Source organism: Brachyhypopomus gauderio, chromosome 11 (genome assembly GCF_052324685.1).
Source record: "Brachyhypopomus gauderio isolate BG-103 chromosome 11, BGAUD_0.2, whole genome shotgun sequence".
NCBI lineage: Eukaryota > Metazoa > Chordata > Actinopteri > Gymnotiformes > Hypopomidae > Brachyhypopomus > Brachyhypopomus gauderio.
The window spans coordinates 71,417-87,812 of NC_135221.1; the positions used below are offsets into that span (position 1 = coordinate 71,417).

General features: G+C 43.6%; 2 protein-coding genes across 2 annotated transcripts; one reads left to right on the forward strand and one right to left on the reverse strand.

Moving 5' to 3' along the window:
• Positions 1–835: 835 nt before the first annotated feature.
• med7 (mediator complex subunit 7) lies at positions 836–2,813 on the reverse strand. The gene is made up of 2 exons (XM_077020927.1): positions 2,676–2,813; positions 836–1,811 (listed from the first exon to the last, which is right to left on the reverse strand). Exon 2 carries the CDS (start codon positions 1,800–1,802, stop codon positions 1,059–1,061), a length of 744 nt encoding a protein of 247 aa, XP_076877042.1. The 5' UTR covers positions 1,803–1,811; positions 2,676–2,813; the 3' UTR covers positions 836–1,058.
• Positions 2,814–3,320: 507 nt separating this feature from the next.
• itk (IL2 inducible T cell kinase) lies at positions 3,321–15,995 on the forward strand. Its single transcript, XM_077020928.1, has 17 exons — positions 3,321–3,529; positions 3,765–3,869; positions 4,046–4,127; positions 4,284–4,409; positions 4,539–4,576; positions 4,742–4,893; positions 10,862–10,948; positions 11,163–11,217; positions 12,090–12,169; positions 12,307–12,443; positions 12,730–12,804; positions 13,750–13,918; positions 14,131–14,347; positions 14,445–14,509; positions 14,609–14,724; positions 14,879–15,036; positions 15,284–15,995. Exons 1-17 carry the CDS (start codon positions 3,392–3,394, stop codon positions 15,371–15,373), a joined length of 1,890 nt encoding a protein of 629 aa, XP_076877043.1. The 5' UTR covers positions 3,321–3,391; the 3' UTR covers positions 15,374–15,995.
• The last annotated feature ends 401 nt before the right edge of the window (positions 15,996–16,396 follow it).

A 16,396-nucleotide genomic window follows, 5' to 3' on the forward strand; every position in this document is an offset into this window, starting at 1 on the left:
ATTAGGACAGTTATAAAAGGTTAAGAAACGACTCATATCACGTGTGCTTATTAGTGAGTTCTAAAAATATGAAATTGTCTCCGGTAAATATAATTTCATAGCATCACAGGCGCGGTTCACTCATTCGTGAGTTTACGTTTGAAGCATGTGCCACTCTTAAGAGGTGAAGCCTACGTGTGTGTGAAGTTTAGGGTGTGTGGACTCTAGGTGTGTGGAGTCTAAATGTGGATAATTCAAGAGGTTCATTCCTGCCTTTTGTTCCACATTAATCACTTCCTTGTTACCTATGTTCAGGTATCTTAACAATATCTAGATAGGCTCATTACTTCCTGTAGGGGGCAGCAGTGAGCTGTAATCCTCCAGCTCTTTCAATATAACAACAGGCATTAGTGTCGTGTTAGAATCCACTAGTTAAAGGCAGTCATGGTCTTGTGGTAGGGAACTGGTCTTGTGACCGGAGGGTCGTGGGTTCGATTCCAAGACCTGAGGCCATGACTGAGGTGCCCTTGAACAAGGCACCTTAACCCCAACTGCTCCCCGGGCTAGGGCTGCCCACCTCTCTGGGCACATGTTATCCACAGCCCCCTAGTAATCACTTGTGTGTGTGTGTGTGTGTGTTCTAACTGCACAGATGGGTTAACGGTGTTCTGTGGTTTCATGTGCCTGTGTCATGCTGTTACGAGACGCTGGTGTCTGCAGTGTGTGATGGGGACGTTCAGAGTACACTCCTTTACTTCAACCTTACTTAAAAATGGAGGACAAATTTCGATTGCAGTGAAAAATCACAATTGACAAATATGGCACATTATTAAATTAAAATTAACATCGCACACCATCGCATACCATCAGCTTTATTTTTATACATCAAGACATTTCAGCCCTTATTTAACAAGCTTTATTTCTTTTCATACAATATTTAGATGTCGATTTCACCATGGGGTCCAGTCTCCAATTTTAATTTGTGTGTCAACAGTTTATTACTGTAATGCATCTTTGATGTAGCAGTCGAGACAAAGAAAAGTCAAAACCTCAAAAAGCCAAATGCAGTAAACGTATCATCAAGTCATTTCATCTATAATACTGCACATCGCTGCATCTTTATCCCACACGTTCTGCCTTTTGGTGGCCGGTGCGTGTTTGTCCCTGTCTGCTGCCGCACAGCTCACACCAGTGCCCCCCAGGTCCATGGGCTCCGTCTTCAGCCTCAGGTTCCCCCCTGACCCTGGAGCTCCCGGCAGGCCACTGACCCCAGCAGCCACGGCCGGGTGGGACTGGGGCAGGTCGTCGGGCAGCGAGGCCAGGCACCCGTGGATCATCTCCACCACCCGCTCCAGGTGCTTCTGGAAGCGCTCGGCCGTCTCCAGCCTCTGGCGCTTCTGCACCTCCATCATCACGCGCAGCGTCTCCCTGGCCTGGTGGGGGCGGTACTCGTTGATGAGGTGGTGCATGTGCACGAACAGCAGCTTCAAGTCCTCCAGCTTCTCCTCCCGTTTAATGCTGCCGGGGCTCTTGATGAGGATGTCCAGCAGGTCCAGGAAGTTGACCAGGATGGACATGTTGAGCTTCTTCAACTCCCGCTTGTGGTCGAACTGCACGGGGTGCAGGCGCTCGATGCCCTGGCTCTCCAGGGGGCGGATGATGAGGTCGTCGCACTGGAACTGGTTGCCAAACATCATGTAACTGTCCCTGATGGGAGGGGGGGGTTTAGGGGCCAGGCCTTTCCGCACATTCTCGTCCGTGTATTCCTTGATGTAGTGCATCGGGGGCAGAGGCAGGGCGCTCACCTGCTGTGGCTCACCCATCCTGAGTGTCTGGTGAACGACAACAGAAATGAAGTCTGTCAGACATGTTGGTAATATGAGCAGTTAACTAAATCCATGGATATATGGATTAAGTTATGCCAACACAACAGTGTATGTATGTTTGTAGATAGATTTGTTTATCTCGAAGCTGCTAAAAGGCAAACCTCTCTACAAACGTAAAGATTAAAGCTATTGAAATTGAATTGTGCACCATAATGTTCCTGCAAACCAGCCTCTCTTAATCTAGTGCAGATCACATACGATACATGAGCGCTGTATCTAATACATTAGGTCCACTAAATGACTATTACTTTCATTTGTTGTATTGATGTAACGTTTCCTACCGTCCTGTACTATAAAAGTACGTAATATAATATATAACGACCTCAAATAAACCACTGGCTAGTTCAACTGCCTTACACAGGAAATAGAAACACCGTTAACAGTTAAACCAAACGAGAAGCAACATGTTATTAATGTAAAAACGTGAGTTAGTCCAGAGGCCCAGGTGTGTGTGAATGTGTGTGTGTGTGTGTAGTTATCCACCCACATGTGTGTAGTTACTCACCTACTACTGGCTAGGCTAGCACGGTTAGCTACCCAACAAACTCCCCTCGTGAACGATAGTGACATTAATGATCAGATAACTACACATACATGTGTGTATACAGTATGATATAATTACTCCCGTGTGTAGATTTGTGTTTGATGTTCTGTGTAACAACGGCTAGCTGTGTGGCTAAGCTAACTAAGCTAAGCTAGCTACGTTGAGTGTTTAGACCACAAAGCAAGCGGTCCAGATCTAAACCCGCTTTAACTCGCTGTTCGTGTTAAAATACACCACTTCACATTGAGATTCACACGAATACTCACCCGACGTTCAGCCGAGGTGTATTTAACACTCCCTCTTTCTACAGCGTACCAGACAACATGGCTAGCTGTTAGCAGCTAGGGAACTGGACCCAACGCGTCCCTTTAGGCACGTTAGAATATGGAGCCTTCCGATTGGACAAGGCAACCGTAAGAACGGAAAAGGCCATTGGTGGTTTTTTAAAGGATGGGATTCAAAACAATGAAGTGGCTTACCTGCGTTTGTATCCGCTTGTGTTTAAATGCAACATTAAGGCGAATTTTAAAAAATTTATTAGCGTGTTCTGTTTAATCTCCCTAATTTATGTATGAATAAGAAATAAACGTTTTTATATGGCATGTTCAAAAAGGGTATTAAAAACACACATTTTGTTTGGGATTGTTTCTTAATGGGCTGCTTCATCAAAATGACAATTCTTATATTTACCGTTCGGCAGAAGTTAAAATAATATGAACTAGTAATATCATTAACGTTAGTGCAAAAGTTTTATTTCAAGAAGGTGCAATTAAACGTGGAGCGTGTGTGAAATGGGCCTGTGTGTCAGGAAGTGGTTATCCATATCCTCTCCGGAAACCTGTACACACACACACACACACACACACACACACACACACACACACACACACACACACACACACACACCAGGGTGTCAGCCCTCCTCACGCACTAACGCAGCATCACTACATCTGCAGCGCAGCGCCACGACCTGCAGTCTAACATGTACCCACGGGTTATTCTTAAAGCTACTTTATATAAGAAATCTCAGCAAAAACGACGGACTTCGCCTTGCAATTATAAGGAACGGTATTTTGTGTTAAACACTGAGGAGTTGACGTATTCTGAACGTCGCCCTGGGGTAAGAATATTCAGATGTTTTAACAACAGAAATGTACCACTGAAAAAAATGACACCTACCAAAGCGATTTTTATACGTTTTATATACAAGTTAAATAACGTTTCTAGTTATGAACATCAGTAAAACATAACATAGTGGCATAGATAATCTAATCTCAACCTTTTCCCAGTCAGCATATGACTGCATGTAAATGCATGTGTTGGGCAGAATAGAATAATGGATGTTTTATCTTTAGAAAAAGCCCATTGAGAAGGGCTGCATCAAACTGTCCGACATCACATGTGTGGAGGTAGTGCGCAGTAACGTCCCCATACCCTGTGAATTCAAGTATCCTTTCCAGGTGAGAGTACTGTAATCCTGAGCTTGAGGTCTTGGTTGAAACTGTAGCATGACAAACATCTGTCATTCCTGGGAACCATGAATCCTGTGAAATTTATTCTAGTTGTATAAAAGGGGTTCTAAAAAACAAATGAATAAATAAATAAATAAACAGCATAACTTTTATTTTCTTCACAGGTTGTCTATGACAGCTACTATCTTTATGTGTTTGCACCAGACAATGATTGTCGGTTAAAGTGGGTGAGAGCACTTAAAGAAGGTGAGTTTTGTAATAAACAATAACAAAAACACTTTGTGGAGACATATGTATGCTATCAGTTTTATGACAATCATATAGTTATTTCATTCTTCTGTATGGTTTAACTTTCTTGCACCGAATAGAACATAACATCTCTTATTTTATTATCTCATAAAGTAACAAAACACAACGAAGTATCTCTGTACTACCACCCTGATTTCTGGGGAGATGGTAGATGGAGATGTTGTGACCGGCCACAGAAGCAGTCGGCTGGCTGCAGTGAATACTTCCCCAGTGAGTGTGGTAAGTCTTCACTCTGATGGTTTCTGCATCTTTAAGCATATACACTCATATATATATATGGATGTGGTCAAGGCTTGGTGATGGAGATAGAAAACCTGCTGTCCTGAGATGGTGTGTTTCTTTCCACAGCGTCTAAAAAGCCTCTCCCTCCAACACCAGACCCACAGGTTAGTGAACACACCAAACAAACCAGTTACTTTCCCTTTAATATGCGTATATGTTTACTATGTAATTCAGTTTACGTTTTCCTGTTCCGACACATGTGAACACAGTTGTGCCTCTCTGCGTTCCTGGACATAGTGGTGGAGTTTGTTTGTGTGTCTGTCCTGCAGCGTCGGGTCAGCACGTCAGAGGACAGGATTGTGGTGGCTCTGAAGAACTTCGTTCCTCAAGAAGATACAGACATTCCACTGCACAAGGATGAAGAGTACGTTGTGATTGACAGTTCAGAGCCCAACTGGTGGAGAGTCAAGGACAGAGACGGGTAAATATCCATGTGCAGTGACTTCATTCTTTCATATGAACTTTGCCCTCAATATGAACGCAGAGCCACATGGCATTTACCTGCGCCAAAACCCCAGCAGAGCCGCTACCTGTGCACCTAGGACAGCATACCAAATTAGACATCAGACACAGACTTAACGTCAGACGTCTGGTTATTTACAGTAGGTTTGGCAGTTGGCAGACATGCTATTGTTTGAGCATATTAAGCAAATACATACTGTAATTAGTTATGATTTCTCATGAAAATCAAACAATCCTAAAATCTTTTTCATGAAATGAGTGAGAAAATATGGAAAAGGTAATATATTTGAAAAAAAACTATATTAATATATGTTTTTGCCTACCAGGAACTCAGCTCAACATATTTCTGTGATTCAACATAAAGAATGCACTGTTATATCACATTGCAATATCATGTTTCTGATTGGCTACTAGCAAGGAAAAGTGGACACTTGGGTGTTTTAGTTTGCACATGTATTTGTAAGATCTCCACTGTACAATAATAATAATAATAGTCATAATCCTAATAATAATAAAAACACCAAAGTAACCTTGAGCTGAATATTTAGAATATCCAGAACAGGTGGCAGAGGGGAAAGGGTGATACTGATAATACCCCCTCCCTGATAATACCCCTCCCTGATAATACCCCCTCCCTGATAATACCCCTCCCTGATACTGATAATACCCCCTCCCTGATAATACCCTCCCTGATAATACCCCCTCCCTGATAATACCCCTCCCCGATAATACCCCCTCCCTGATAATACCCCCTCCCTGATAATACCCCTCCCTGATACTGATAATACCCCCTCCCTGATAATACCCTCCCTGATAATACCCCCTCCCTGATAATACCCCTCCCTGATACTGATAATACCCCTCCCTGATAATACCCCTCCCTGATACTGATAATAGCCCCTCCCTGATACTGATAATACCCCTCCCTGATAATACCCCTCCCTGATACTGATAATAGCCCCTCCCTGATAATACCCCTCCCTGATAATACCGCTCCCTGATAATACCCCTCCCTGATAATACCCCCTCCCTGATAATACCGCTCCCTGATAATACCCCCTCCCTGGTAATACCCCTCCATGACAATACCCCTCCCTGATAATACCCCCTCCCTGATAATACTCCTCCCTGATAATACTGCTCCCTGATAATACCCCCTCCCTGATAATACCCCCTCCCTGATAATACCCCTCCCTGATACTGATAATACCCCCTCCCTGATAATACCCTCCCTGATAATACCCCCTCCCTGATAATACCGCTCCCTGATAATACCCCTCCCTGATAATACCCCTCCCTGATAATACTCCTCCCTGATAATACTGCTCCCTGATAATACCCCCTCCCTGATAATACCCCCTCCCTGATAATACCCCTCCCTGATACTGATAATACCCCCTCCCTGATAATACCCTCCCTGATAATACCCCCTCCCTGATAATACCGCTCCCTGATAATACCCCTCCCTGATAATACCCCTCCCTGATACTGATAATACCCCCTCCCTGATAATACCCCCTCCCTGATAATACCGCTCCCTGATAATACCCCTCCCTGATAATACCCCTCCCTGTTAATACCCCTCCCTGATAATACCCTTCCCTGATAATACCCCTCCCTGATAATACTGCTCCCTGATAATACCCCTCCCTGATAATACCCCCTCCCTGATAATACCCCTCCCTGATACTGATAATACCCCCTCCCTGATACTGATAATACCCCCTCCCTGATAATACCCCTCCCTGATAATACTGCTCCCTGATAATACCCCTCCCTGATAATACTCCTCCCTGATAATACCCCTCCCTGATAATACCCCTCCCTGATACTGATAATACCCCTCCCTGATACTGATAATACCCCCTCCCTGATACTGATAATACCCCCTCCCTGATAATACCCTCCCTGATAATACCCCCTCCCTGATAATACCCCTCCCCGATAATACCCCCTCCCTGATAATACCCCCTCCCTGATAATACCCCTCCCTGATACTGATAATACCCCCTCCCTGATAATACCCTCCCTGATAATACCCCCTCCCTGATAATACCCCTCCCTGATACTGATAATACCCCTCCCTGATACTGATAATAGCCCCTCCCTGATACTGATAATACCCCTCCCTGATAATACCCCTCCCTGATACTGATAATAGCCCCTCCCTGATAATACCCCTCCCTGATAATACCGCTCCCTGATAATACCCCTCCCTGATAATACCCCCTCCCTGATAATACCGCTCCCTGATAATACCCCCTCCCTGGTAATACCCCTCCATGACAATACCCCTCCCTGATAATACCCCCTCCCTGATAATACTCCTCCCTGATAATACTGCTCCCTGATAATACCCCCTCCCTGATAATACCCCCTCCCTGATAATACCCCTCCCTGATACTGATAATACCCCCTCCCTGATAATACCCTCCCTGATAATACCCCCTCCCTGATAATACCGCTCCCTGATAATACCCCTCCCTGATAATACCCCTCCCTGATACTGATAATACCCCCTCCCTGATAATACCCCCTCCCTGATAATACCGCTCCCTGATAATACCCCTCCCTGTTAATACCCCTCCCTGATAATACCCTTCCCTGATAATACCCCTCCCTGATAATACTGCTCCCTGATAATACCCCTCCCTGATAATACCCCCTCCCTGATAATACCCCTCCCTGATACTGATAATACCCCCTCCCTGATACTGATAATACCCCCTCCCTGATAATACCCCTCCCTGATAATACTGCTCCCTGATAATACCCCTCCCTGATAATACTGCTCCCTGATAATACCCCTCCCTGATAATACTCCTCCCTGATAATACACCTCCCTGATAATACCCCTCCCTGATACTGATAATACCCCTCCCTGATAATACCCCTCCCTGATAATACTCCTCCCTGATACTGATAATACCCCCTCCCTGATACTGATAATACCCCCTCCCTGATAATACCCCTCCCTGATAATACTGCTCCCTGATAATACCCCTCCCTGATAATACTCCTCCCTGATAATACCCCTCCCTGATAATACCCCTCCCTGATACTGATAATACCCCTCCCTGATAATACCCCTCCCTGATAATACTCCTCCCTGATAATACCTCTCCCTGATAATACCCCTCCCTGATACTGATAATACCCCTCCCTGATAATACCCCTCCCTGATAATACCTCTCCCTGATAATACCCCTCCCTGATAATACCCCTCCCTGATAATACTGCTCCCTGATAATACCCCTCCCTGATAATACTCCTCCCTGATAATACCCCTCCCTGATAATACCCCTCCCTGATACTGATAATACCCCTCCCTGATAATACTGCTCCCTGATAATACCCCTCCCTGATTATACCCCCTCCCTGATAATACCCCTCCCTGATAATACCCCCTCCCTGATAATACCCCTCCTGATAATACCCCCTCCCTGATAATACTCCTCCCTGATAATACTGCTCCCTGATAATACCCCCTCCCTGATAATACCCTCCCTGATAATAACCCTCCCTGATACTGATAATACCCCTCCCTGATAATACCCCCTCCCTGATAATACCCCTCCCTGATAATACTGCTCCCTGATAATACCCCTCCCTGATTATACCCCCTCCCTGATAATACCCCTCCCTGATAATACCCCCTCCCTGATAATACCCCTCCTGATAATACCCCCTCCCTGATAATACTCCTCCCTGATAATACTGCTCCCTGATAATACCCCCTCCCTGATAATACCCTCCCTGATAATAACCCTCCCTGATAATACCCCCTCCCTGATAATACTGCTCCCTGATAATACTGCTCCCTGATAATACCCCCTCCCTGATAATACCCCTCCCTGATAAAACCCAAAACTTCACTTAAATCAGGATTTCACTACCCGAGTGGCACTGTTGTTGGGCCCTGTAATGGCGTCTAGTCTAGTCTGTGGTCAGTTGGAGGAGACCGCGGGAGAGGAAATAGAACAGTGTGCAGTGTATCAGACGTTAGATTTTGTCGACCTGACTCTGGATGTAATATTGTAGATCTAGTGTGTATATCACTGGTCACCGACTCTAGTCTGAACGTGTAGCCAATGAAAATGGAGCGCCGGTAGGATACAGACACACAAGATGTGCTCACTAGCTAACTCTTAGCAAGAGAGAAGCGTAGTTCTGTCAGAAGTAAAAATAGAGAATTTTGGCTGGCTAGAGAATACTGGCTGGTTCAATTTTATTATTTTTAATTTGTTATTAATTAATGAATTGTATTTATTAATAAAGAGAAGCAATTATATGTAATGCCAATTAAAAAATGTTTTAATGCTCTGAATTGTTGGTAGAAGATCTGAATGAAAGATGGCTAGTTTGTACTAGCACCAGCTTTGAAACAATCACATCTTTCCAAACACGCTCTCAACCAAAGGTCTTAGTTCTGCAGTACGTTTGGGTGGAGGGGCGTCAAACACATGGCCAAATCTGTAACTGCTCTACAAAAAAATATCCAGCTGCTCTATTCCATGTTTCTATCTGCGTCTCGTAGGTAACGTGAGACACACATGGTCGTGGGTCAGTTGGGGTCAGCTTTGTGTTTACGCCATGTAGTGTAGTAAACAGAAAATATCAGGAAGTGTGAGACACCCCATCTCAATTTAGAAGCTGCTTTGACTTTAAAAGTAATGTAATGTGGTGGAAGCTCTAGATCACTTTCTGTTTAATTCTAGATTTGTTAATGTAATTTGCTCAATTTCTTCTGGATTTAGTCTCTTTTGTAAAAAGTTCATGATAATAAAAAGAGACTTTGACTTAAGGGCCATATTGAACGTAAATAAATGTGGATTCAAGGTGTGAGAGTCACCCGTTTTAATGATATTGTTCTTGGTTTTCTGATATTGTCTGGAGGTTTCACTGGTTTGGCTGTTGATTTGACTTGTCTGCTGCAGAAATATATTTAGTGCTATTAATGACAGCAGCGCTAAAAGAGTGAATTACAGTGACCCAATCTAATATCCACAAGTCATGACAGAATCAGTTCTGCAACCTGTTACAAATATGTTTAGTTTTGGTTTCATTTAGGCCTGTAAACATAATATTAATTGTTCACATTGCAACTTTTTTTCTCCAAAAAGCATTACAGTGCAGAAGGTTAATGGATTCACAGACATGATATCTATGATATCCGTATGTATTCTTGCATTTTGGAAATTTTATTGAAAAGCATAAGGTATTCCCAAATGAGCTAGCATAAGTGTTTTGGTGGGTGTTTGTGCTTGGCTAGGAATGTTTGGTAAAGCGTATTTGTCAAGTAAGACTTTGAGAATCACTATGTGACTATGTATGTTTATTCTGAGAATTTTCTTATGTCGTCTCTATTAAGCAGTGAGCAGTGTTGTGTCACTGGAATTCTGGAACTTGTAATTGTAGATACGCCCCTGGTACCATCGGAGATACTAACACAGGCCAGACAATTTAAGGTGATGTGTGTTCAGTCATAGATGGTGTGTTGGCCAACTGTGTTGAAAGCATTAATCAACAAATAATTTCATCTTATTCGGTGTTGTCACTGCATGTTACCTCTGTATTAACCATCTGTATTAATCATTTAATTAGCAGCAGTACCTGGAAAGTATTCTAGGCATTGTAAGTGGGATTCAGTTGGTGGGGCTTTATTTACAGTTTATTTTTACAGGCTTGTGCTTAACCAATAATTCACAGACCCCACAGAGACTTTAGAGGAGCTGGTTGTGAAGTCTATATGTATCAGACCTCAAGATGATATCAAAGCTGAGTTAAATATATCTGTATCTGTAGTGGTGATGTACAGTAATGTACTCCATATCTCTTTAGCTGCAACTCATCAAAACTCTCTCTCTCTCTTTCTCTCTCTCTCTCTCTCTCTCTCTCTCTCTCTCTCTCTCTCTCTCTCTGTCCAGAAATATTGGAACTGTGCCTTTTTTGTACATTACAGAGAAACATTCAAAGGATTCGTTCAAATCATTCAAAAGCATTGAAGATTATGAGTAAGTCTGAGTCTTAATGTTTAACCTTTGTGTGTTTACTTTTGTAATGAATTACGTATGCAAAACTACATGGAGATGCGTTAAATATTCATTAGGAACAAAAGTTTTCTTTCTTAGTGCCTTTCATACGTCTTTTGATCACAGCCTGACTAAATCACAGTTACTTAAAACTAAATCACACTTAATTAGGCAGTTATGCTTGTTCTTCCCACAGATGGTATAACAAGGATATAGCCCGCGCAGAGGCTGAGGCATTGCTAATGAAAGAGGTAATCACCACGGTTTCATTTGTAATTAAAGTTCAGTTAAAGTTTTCATTTTGGCTGTCAAATGAAACTACATAATGGTAATAGTGCACATGCCTCCCGTGCACATTTTCACAGTTTGGGGCTTTGCAGTGCAATGTGGGTAAATTTGTCAGAAGTGGGAAGAGCTTGTCTGGGTTTCTGCACGGTGCACTGGTTGCAACTGCAGGGCGTGCATGCAAAGTTCAAACATAGCCAGAACACGCAAACCAGTGTGGCGAAGAAGCTTCCTGTCACAGCTGTATTGGCTGTTTAAATGTAATCCTTAATTAATCTCTGAAAAACGTATCAAGAGAACAACATATTACATGACATAAAACAACAAAATGAAAAATGTACAAATATTAACATGGAAATTACTCTACTATAGACTACTGGGGCAGTCGTGGTCTGGTGATACAAAACTTGTGACCGGAGGGTCGTGGGTTCAATTCCCAGATCTGAGGCCATGACTGAGGTGCCCTTGAGCAAGGCACCTAACCCCACCTGCTCCCCGGATGCCGGGCTAGGGCTGCCCACCGCTGTGGGCACATGTGCACCACAGCCCCCTAGAAATCACTAGTGTGTGTGTGTGTGTGTGTGTGTGTGTGTGTGTGTGTGTGTGTGTGTGTGTGTGTGTGTGTGTGTGTGTGTGTGTATGTGTGTGTGTTCTAACTGCACAGATGGGTAAAAAGCAGAGGACAAATTTCAATTGTGGTGAAAAAAATCACAATTAACAAATAAGGCACATTTACATTTTTACATTTTTATAGACAGGGCTGTATTTCATCAAAGCAGGGCTGTTTTTAATCAAAGCAGTTTTGAATGTAATCTCTGTCATATATATTGTTATTTAGGACAAGGAGGGGGCTTTCATGGTGCGTGACTCTCGACAAGCAGGTGTCTACACGGTGTCCGTATTTACCAAAGCCCCAGGGTAAAGTTCATGACACTCTAATGGATATGTCCTCGTGTGTTTAATGTTGAGAAGAACTGTGTTTCACACTTTGCTCTGAGACTCTGAGCTAGAATGTTGATGATGTGATTCTTTAGAGGAATATTACTCTCATGCAGATCGAATGGGGAGAAAAATCCCAGGATCAAGCATTATTTGATCAGAGAGACAGAAAAGTCCTTGTTTTACCTGGCTGAAAAATACCTGTTCCCCAGTATTCCAGAACTCATCCATTATCACCAGCACAACGCAGCAGGTATGGCGGCCAAGCACTTCTGGGTTTGCTGGTAAACACGGTGCGATCCTCTCCAGTACTCTCTCCCTCACCTTTATTCAGAGCAAGTGATGGAAGTGTTTTATAGTCTTGATCAAATACACATGGTGTTGGGAGAGTGTTGGGAACAGCATTGTGCTAAAGCCCCGCCCACACTGAGGCGGAGACTGGGGAAGATGGTTTTATTTATATTGATGACATTGTGTTTGAACCAGAGATGATTGGAGTGCATGCACGTGTGTTGCTCTGGTTACTGTTCCCATGGCAGGTCTGATTACCAGGCTGAGGTACTGTGTCTCCCTGGACACAGGGAACGGTCCCAGGATGAAGGAGCTTACATCAGGTCAGCAGTGATGTGTACCTCACTACAGACATAAACAGCAGTGATGTGTAGCTCACTACAGACATAAACAGCAGTGATGTGTAGCTCACTACAGACATAAACAGCAGTGATGTGTAGCTCACTACAGACATAAACAGCAGTGATGTGTAGCTCACTACAGACATAAACAGCAGTGATGTGTACCTCACTACAGACATAAACAGCAGTGATGTGTACCTCACTACAGACATAAACAGCAGTGATGTGTAGCTCACTACAGACATAAACAGCAGTGATGTGTAGCTCACTACAGACATAAACAGCAGTGATGTGTAGCTCACTACAGACATAAACAGTAGTGATGTGTAGCTCACTGCAGACATAAACAGCAGTGATGTGTACCTCACTACAGACATACACAGCAGTGATGTGTAGCTCACTACAGACATAAACAGTAGTGATGTGTAGCTCACTGCAGACATAAACAGCAGTGATGTGTACCTCACTACAGACATACACAGCAGTGATGTGTAGCTCACAGACATAAACAGCAGTGATGTATACCTCACTACAGACATAAACAGCAGTGATGTGTACCTCACTACAGACATAAACAGCAGTGATGTGTAGCTCACTACAGACATAAACAGCAGTGATGTGTAGCTCACTACAGACATAAACAGCAGTGATGTGTAGCTCACTACAGACATAAACAGTAGTGATGTGTAGCTCACTACAGACATAAACAGCAGTGATGTGTACCTCACTACAGACATACACAGCAGTGATGTGTAGCTCACAGACATAAACAGCAGTGATGTATACCTCACTACAGACATAAACAGCAGTGATGTGTACCTCACTACAGACATAAACAGCAGTGATGTGGTTATTGGATGCTTTTAACCTGTAGTCAATATGGCGTGCTACCATGCTGCTCTCATAACCTCCCTCTCCACCTTCCAGAGAGGTGGGAGCTGAATGCTGAGGAGATAACCCAGGGTGAGGAGCTGGGGAGTGGGCAGTTCGGCCTGGTGTTTAAAGGTCTCTGGCAAGGTCAGGCCGTTGCCATAAAAACCATCCGTGAAGATGCCATGTCAGAAGAAGAGTTTAAGGAGGAGGCAGAAATCATGACGTACGTGACATCTTCTTGGTTTACTTCAACTCTATGTATCCGTTTGTTTGTTTGTTTACAGCACATTTACAGCTAAGAGTGCCGTATATTTCAGCCTTAAGAATTCAGCTGAACCTTCAGTTCCTGATTAAGGTGGACACGTCACCTGCAGCACAGGTGAATCCTTCAGATTGCTAGTAGTTCACTTTGTTTTCCTATGCAACATGTCCCAGGAAACTCTCCCATCCAAAGTTGGTGCAGCTGTATGGTGTGTGCACCCAGCGTTCTCCAATATGTCTGGTGACTGAGTTCCTGGAGAACGGATGCCTGACCGACTTCCTGCGCTCCCAGAGAGGCCAACTTTCCCAGAAGACCTTGCTAGGGATGTGCCTGGATATTAGCGAGGCAATGGCTTACTTGGAGAGCTCGAATTTTATTCACAGAGACCTGGTAAATCATTTGTTTTTAATGGAAACTCTTTGTAATGACATAGAGAGTAATACAGGAATTAGGAAGTAATTTGTTCAAAAACTGTCCCGCCTTATAGGCTGCAAGAAACTGTCTGGTTTCAAAAGATCTCGTAGTGAAGGTCTCCGATTTTGGGATGACAAGGTAAGGAAGTTAAGTTTGATGTTTTATCCACATCAACTCTCCTGGACAAATGCCATTGTTTGCTATCTCCTATTTGAACACCTGTGCTCAATTTTACAGGTATGTGCTTGATGACCAGTACAGGAGCTTCACCACCAAATTCCCCGTGAAGTGGTCATCTCCAGAGGTGATTAAGTTCAGCAAGTTCAGCAGCAAGTCAGATGTGTGGTCATATGGTGAGTCTTCACCCACCATGCCATCACGTGTTGTACACGTCAAACAAAAGAACGTCCTGCATCTTTCCTGCCATGCGCTTGGCCTTCTGTTGACTGCTCTCTTCCCTGGTCTTCCCTGGTCTTCCCTGGTTTTTGCTGGTCTTCCCTGGCTCAGGTGTCTTGATGTGGGAGGTGTACAGTGAAGGCAAACTGCCCTACGAGTATCGTTCCAACATGGAGGTGGTAGAGTCCCTGAACGCAGGCCAGAGGTTGTTGAAGCCTCGTCTCTGTCCAGAAACGGTTTACCAACTGATGCAGTGGTGTTGGAAAGAGGTGGGTGAGGAAAATTGAACAATAAATACTATGAAAATGGCTCTGACAGGACAGCCCATGTTTACAGTACTGTCATATGGTTAGCATGTGAATGGCATCAACCAGCCAATGGTACAGCTTTTGTTTATGTGTATGTTTATGTATATTTATACAAGGTGTGCAGATGTTGTGGCTGTGGTGAAATGATTATGTCATGAGTGTGACACGAGTGTCCTGTGTCCTGTGTCCTGTGTCCTGTGTTTAACAGAAACCTGAGGACAGGCCTTCGTTTGCTCTGCTGTTCCACGATCTGGCATCTCTGGACGACCCCATGAGCCCTGGTCACTTTCAGCTTTAACAACAAGAACATAAAAATATAGTGTATAGTTTACAACTGTTTATTTATTTGTATATTCTATTTATTTTCATGTACAGTGCACATGGAGAGGTTTATTGTTTTCAGTAAAGCTGTATATTTACCTTTAGGGGGCACCATTTAATAAGACATCAGGGAGGGAGCATTGGGTCTTCAGTGAGGGACAGTTACGTCTCCACAGACGGAGACAATCTTCAGAGAGGAGATCTGGGTCTTCAGAGAGGAGATTTGGGTCTTCAGAGAGGAGAGTTGGGTCTTCAGAGAGGAGATCTGGGTCTTCAAAGAGGAGATCTGGGTCTTCAGAGAGGAGAGTTGGGTCTTCAGAGAGGAGAGATGGGTCTTAGGGACAGAGAGTTAGGCCATAGGGACAGAGATATTCAGGACTCCCATGAAGAGGAGACATAAATTACGTCGACGACTACGGTTGCAACACAGCGGTGTGATAATTAGTTATATATACAATCTTAAAAACTTTGGTACTGAATGTACAGTGTTAAGATCTTTGATCATACATTTTGTATGTTAAAATTAAATTATCTGCAAATTTAACTATATTCATTTGTTTTCATTCATTCAGTTTCAATAAAACGTATCTGAAACTTGATCTGAAATGTTTGCTGTGTCGGTAATACCGTTAGTGGTTATTATTATGTAATGATGTCGAAAGGCGTACACGTGTTGTAATGAAAGTGTGTGTCGTGCACATGGCGCAGATACGATCGGGGTGGGACATCGCTGGGGACAGTTGGACGTGTCTTCTGGTTACTGGGACAACAGCACTGGATAAATGCACAAAGCCTGCAACTTTAAGACCGCAGCACTGTAAACTGCAATATTGTCACCTAACCTCATATTTTATTTAAATTGTTTCCAACGTCAAGCACACTACGGATCTAGGATGTTGTAGAATGACCTCGTCCTTTATCTACAGGTTCTCGCCAGGAAATAAAATATAAGAGACAGTTGTCCTGTCTGGTATTGTGTACCTTCAACTTTACACCCCAG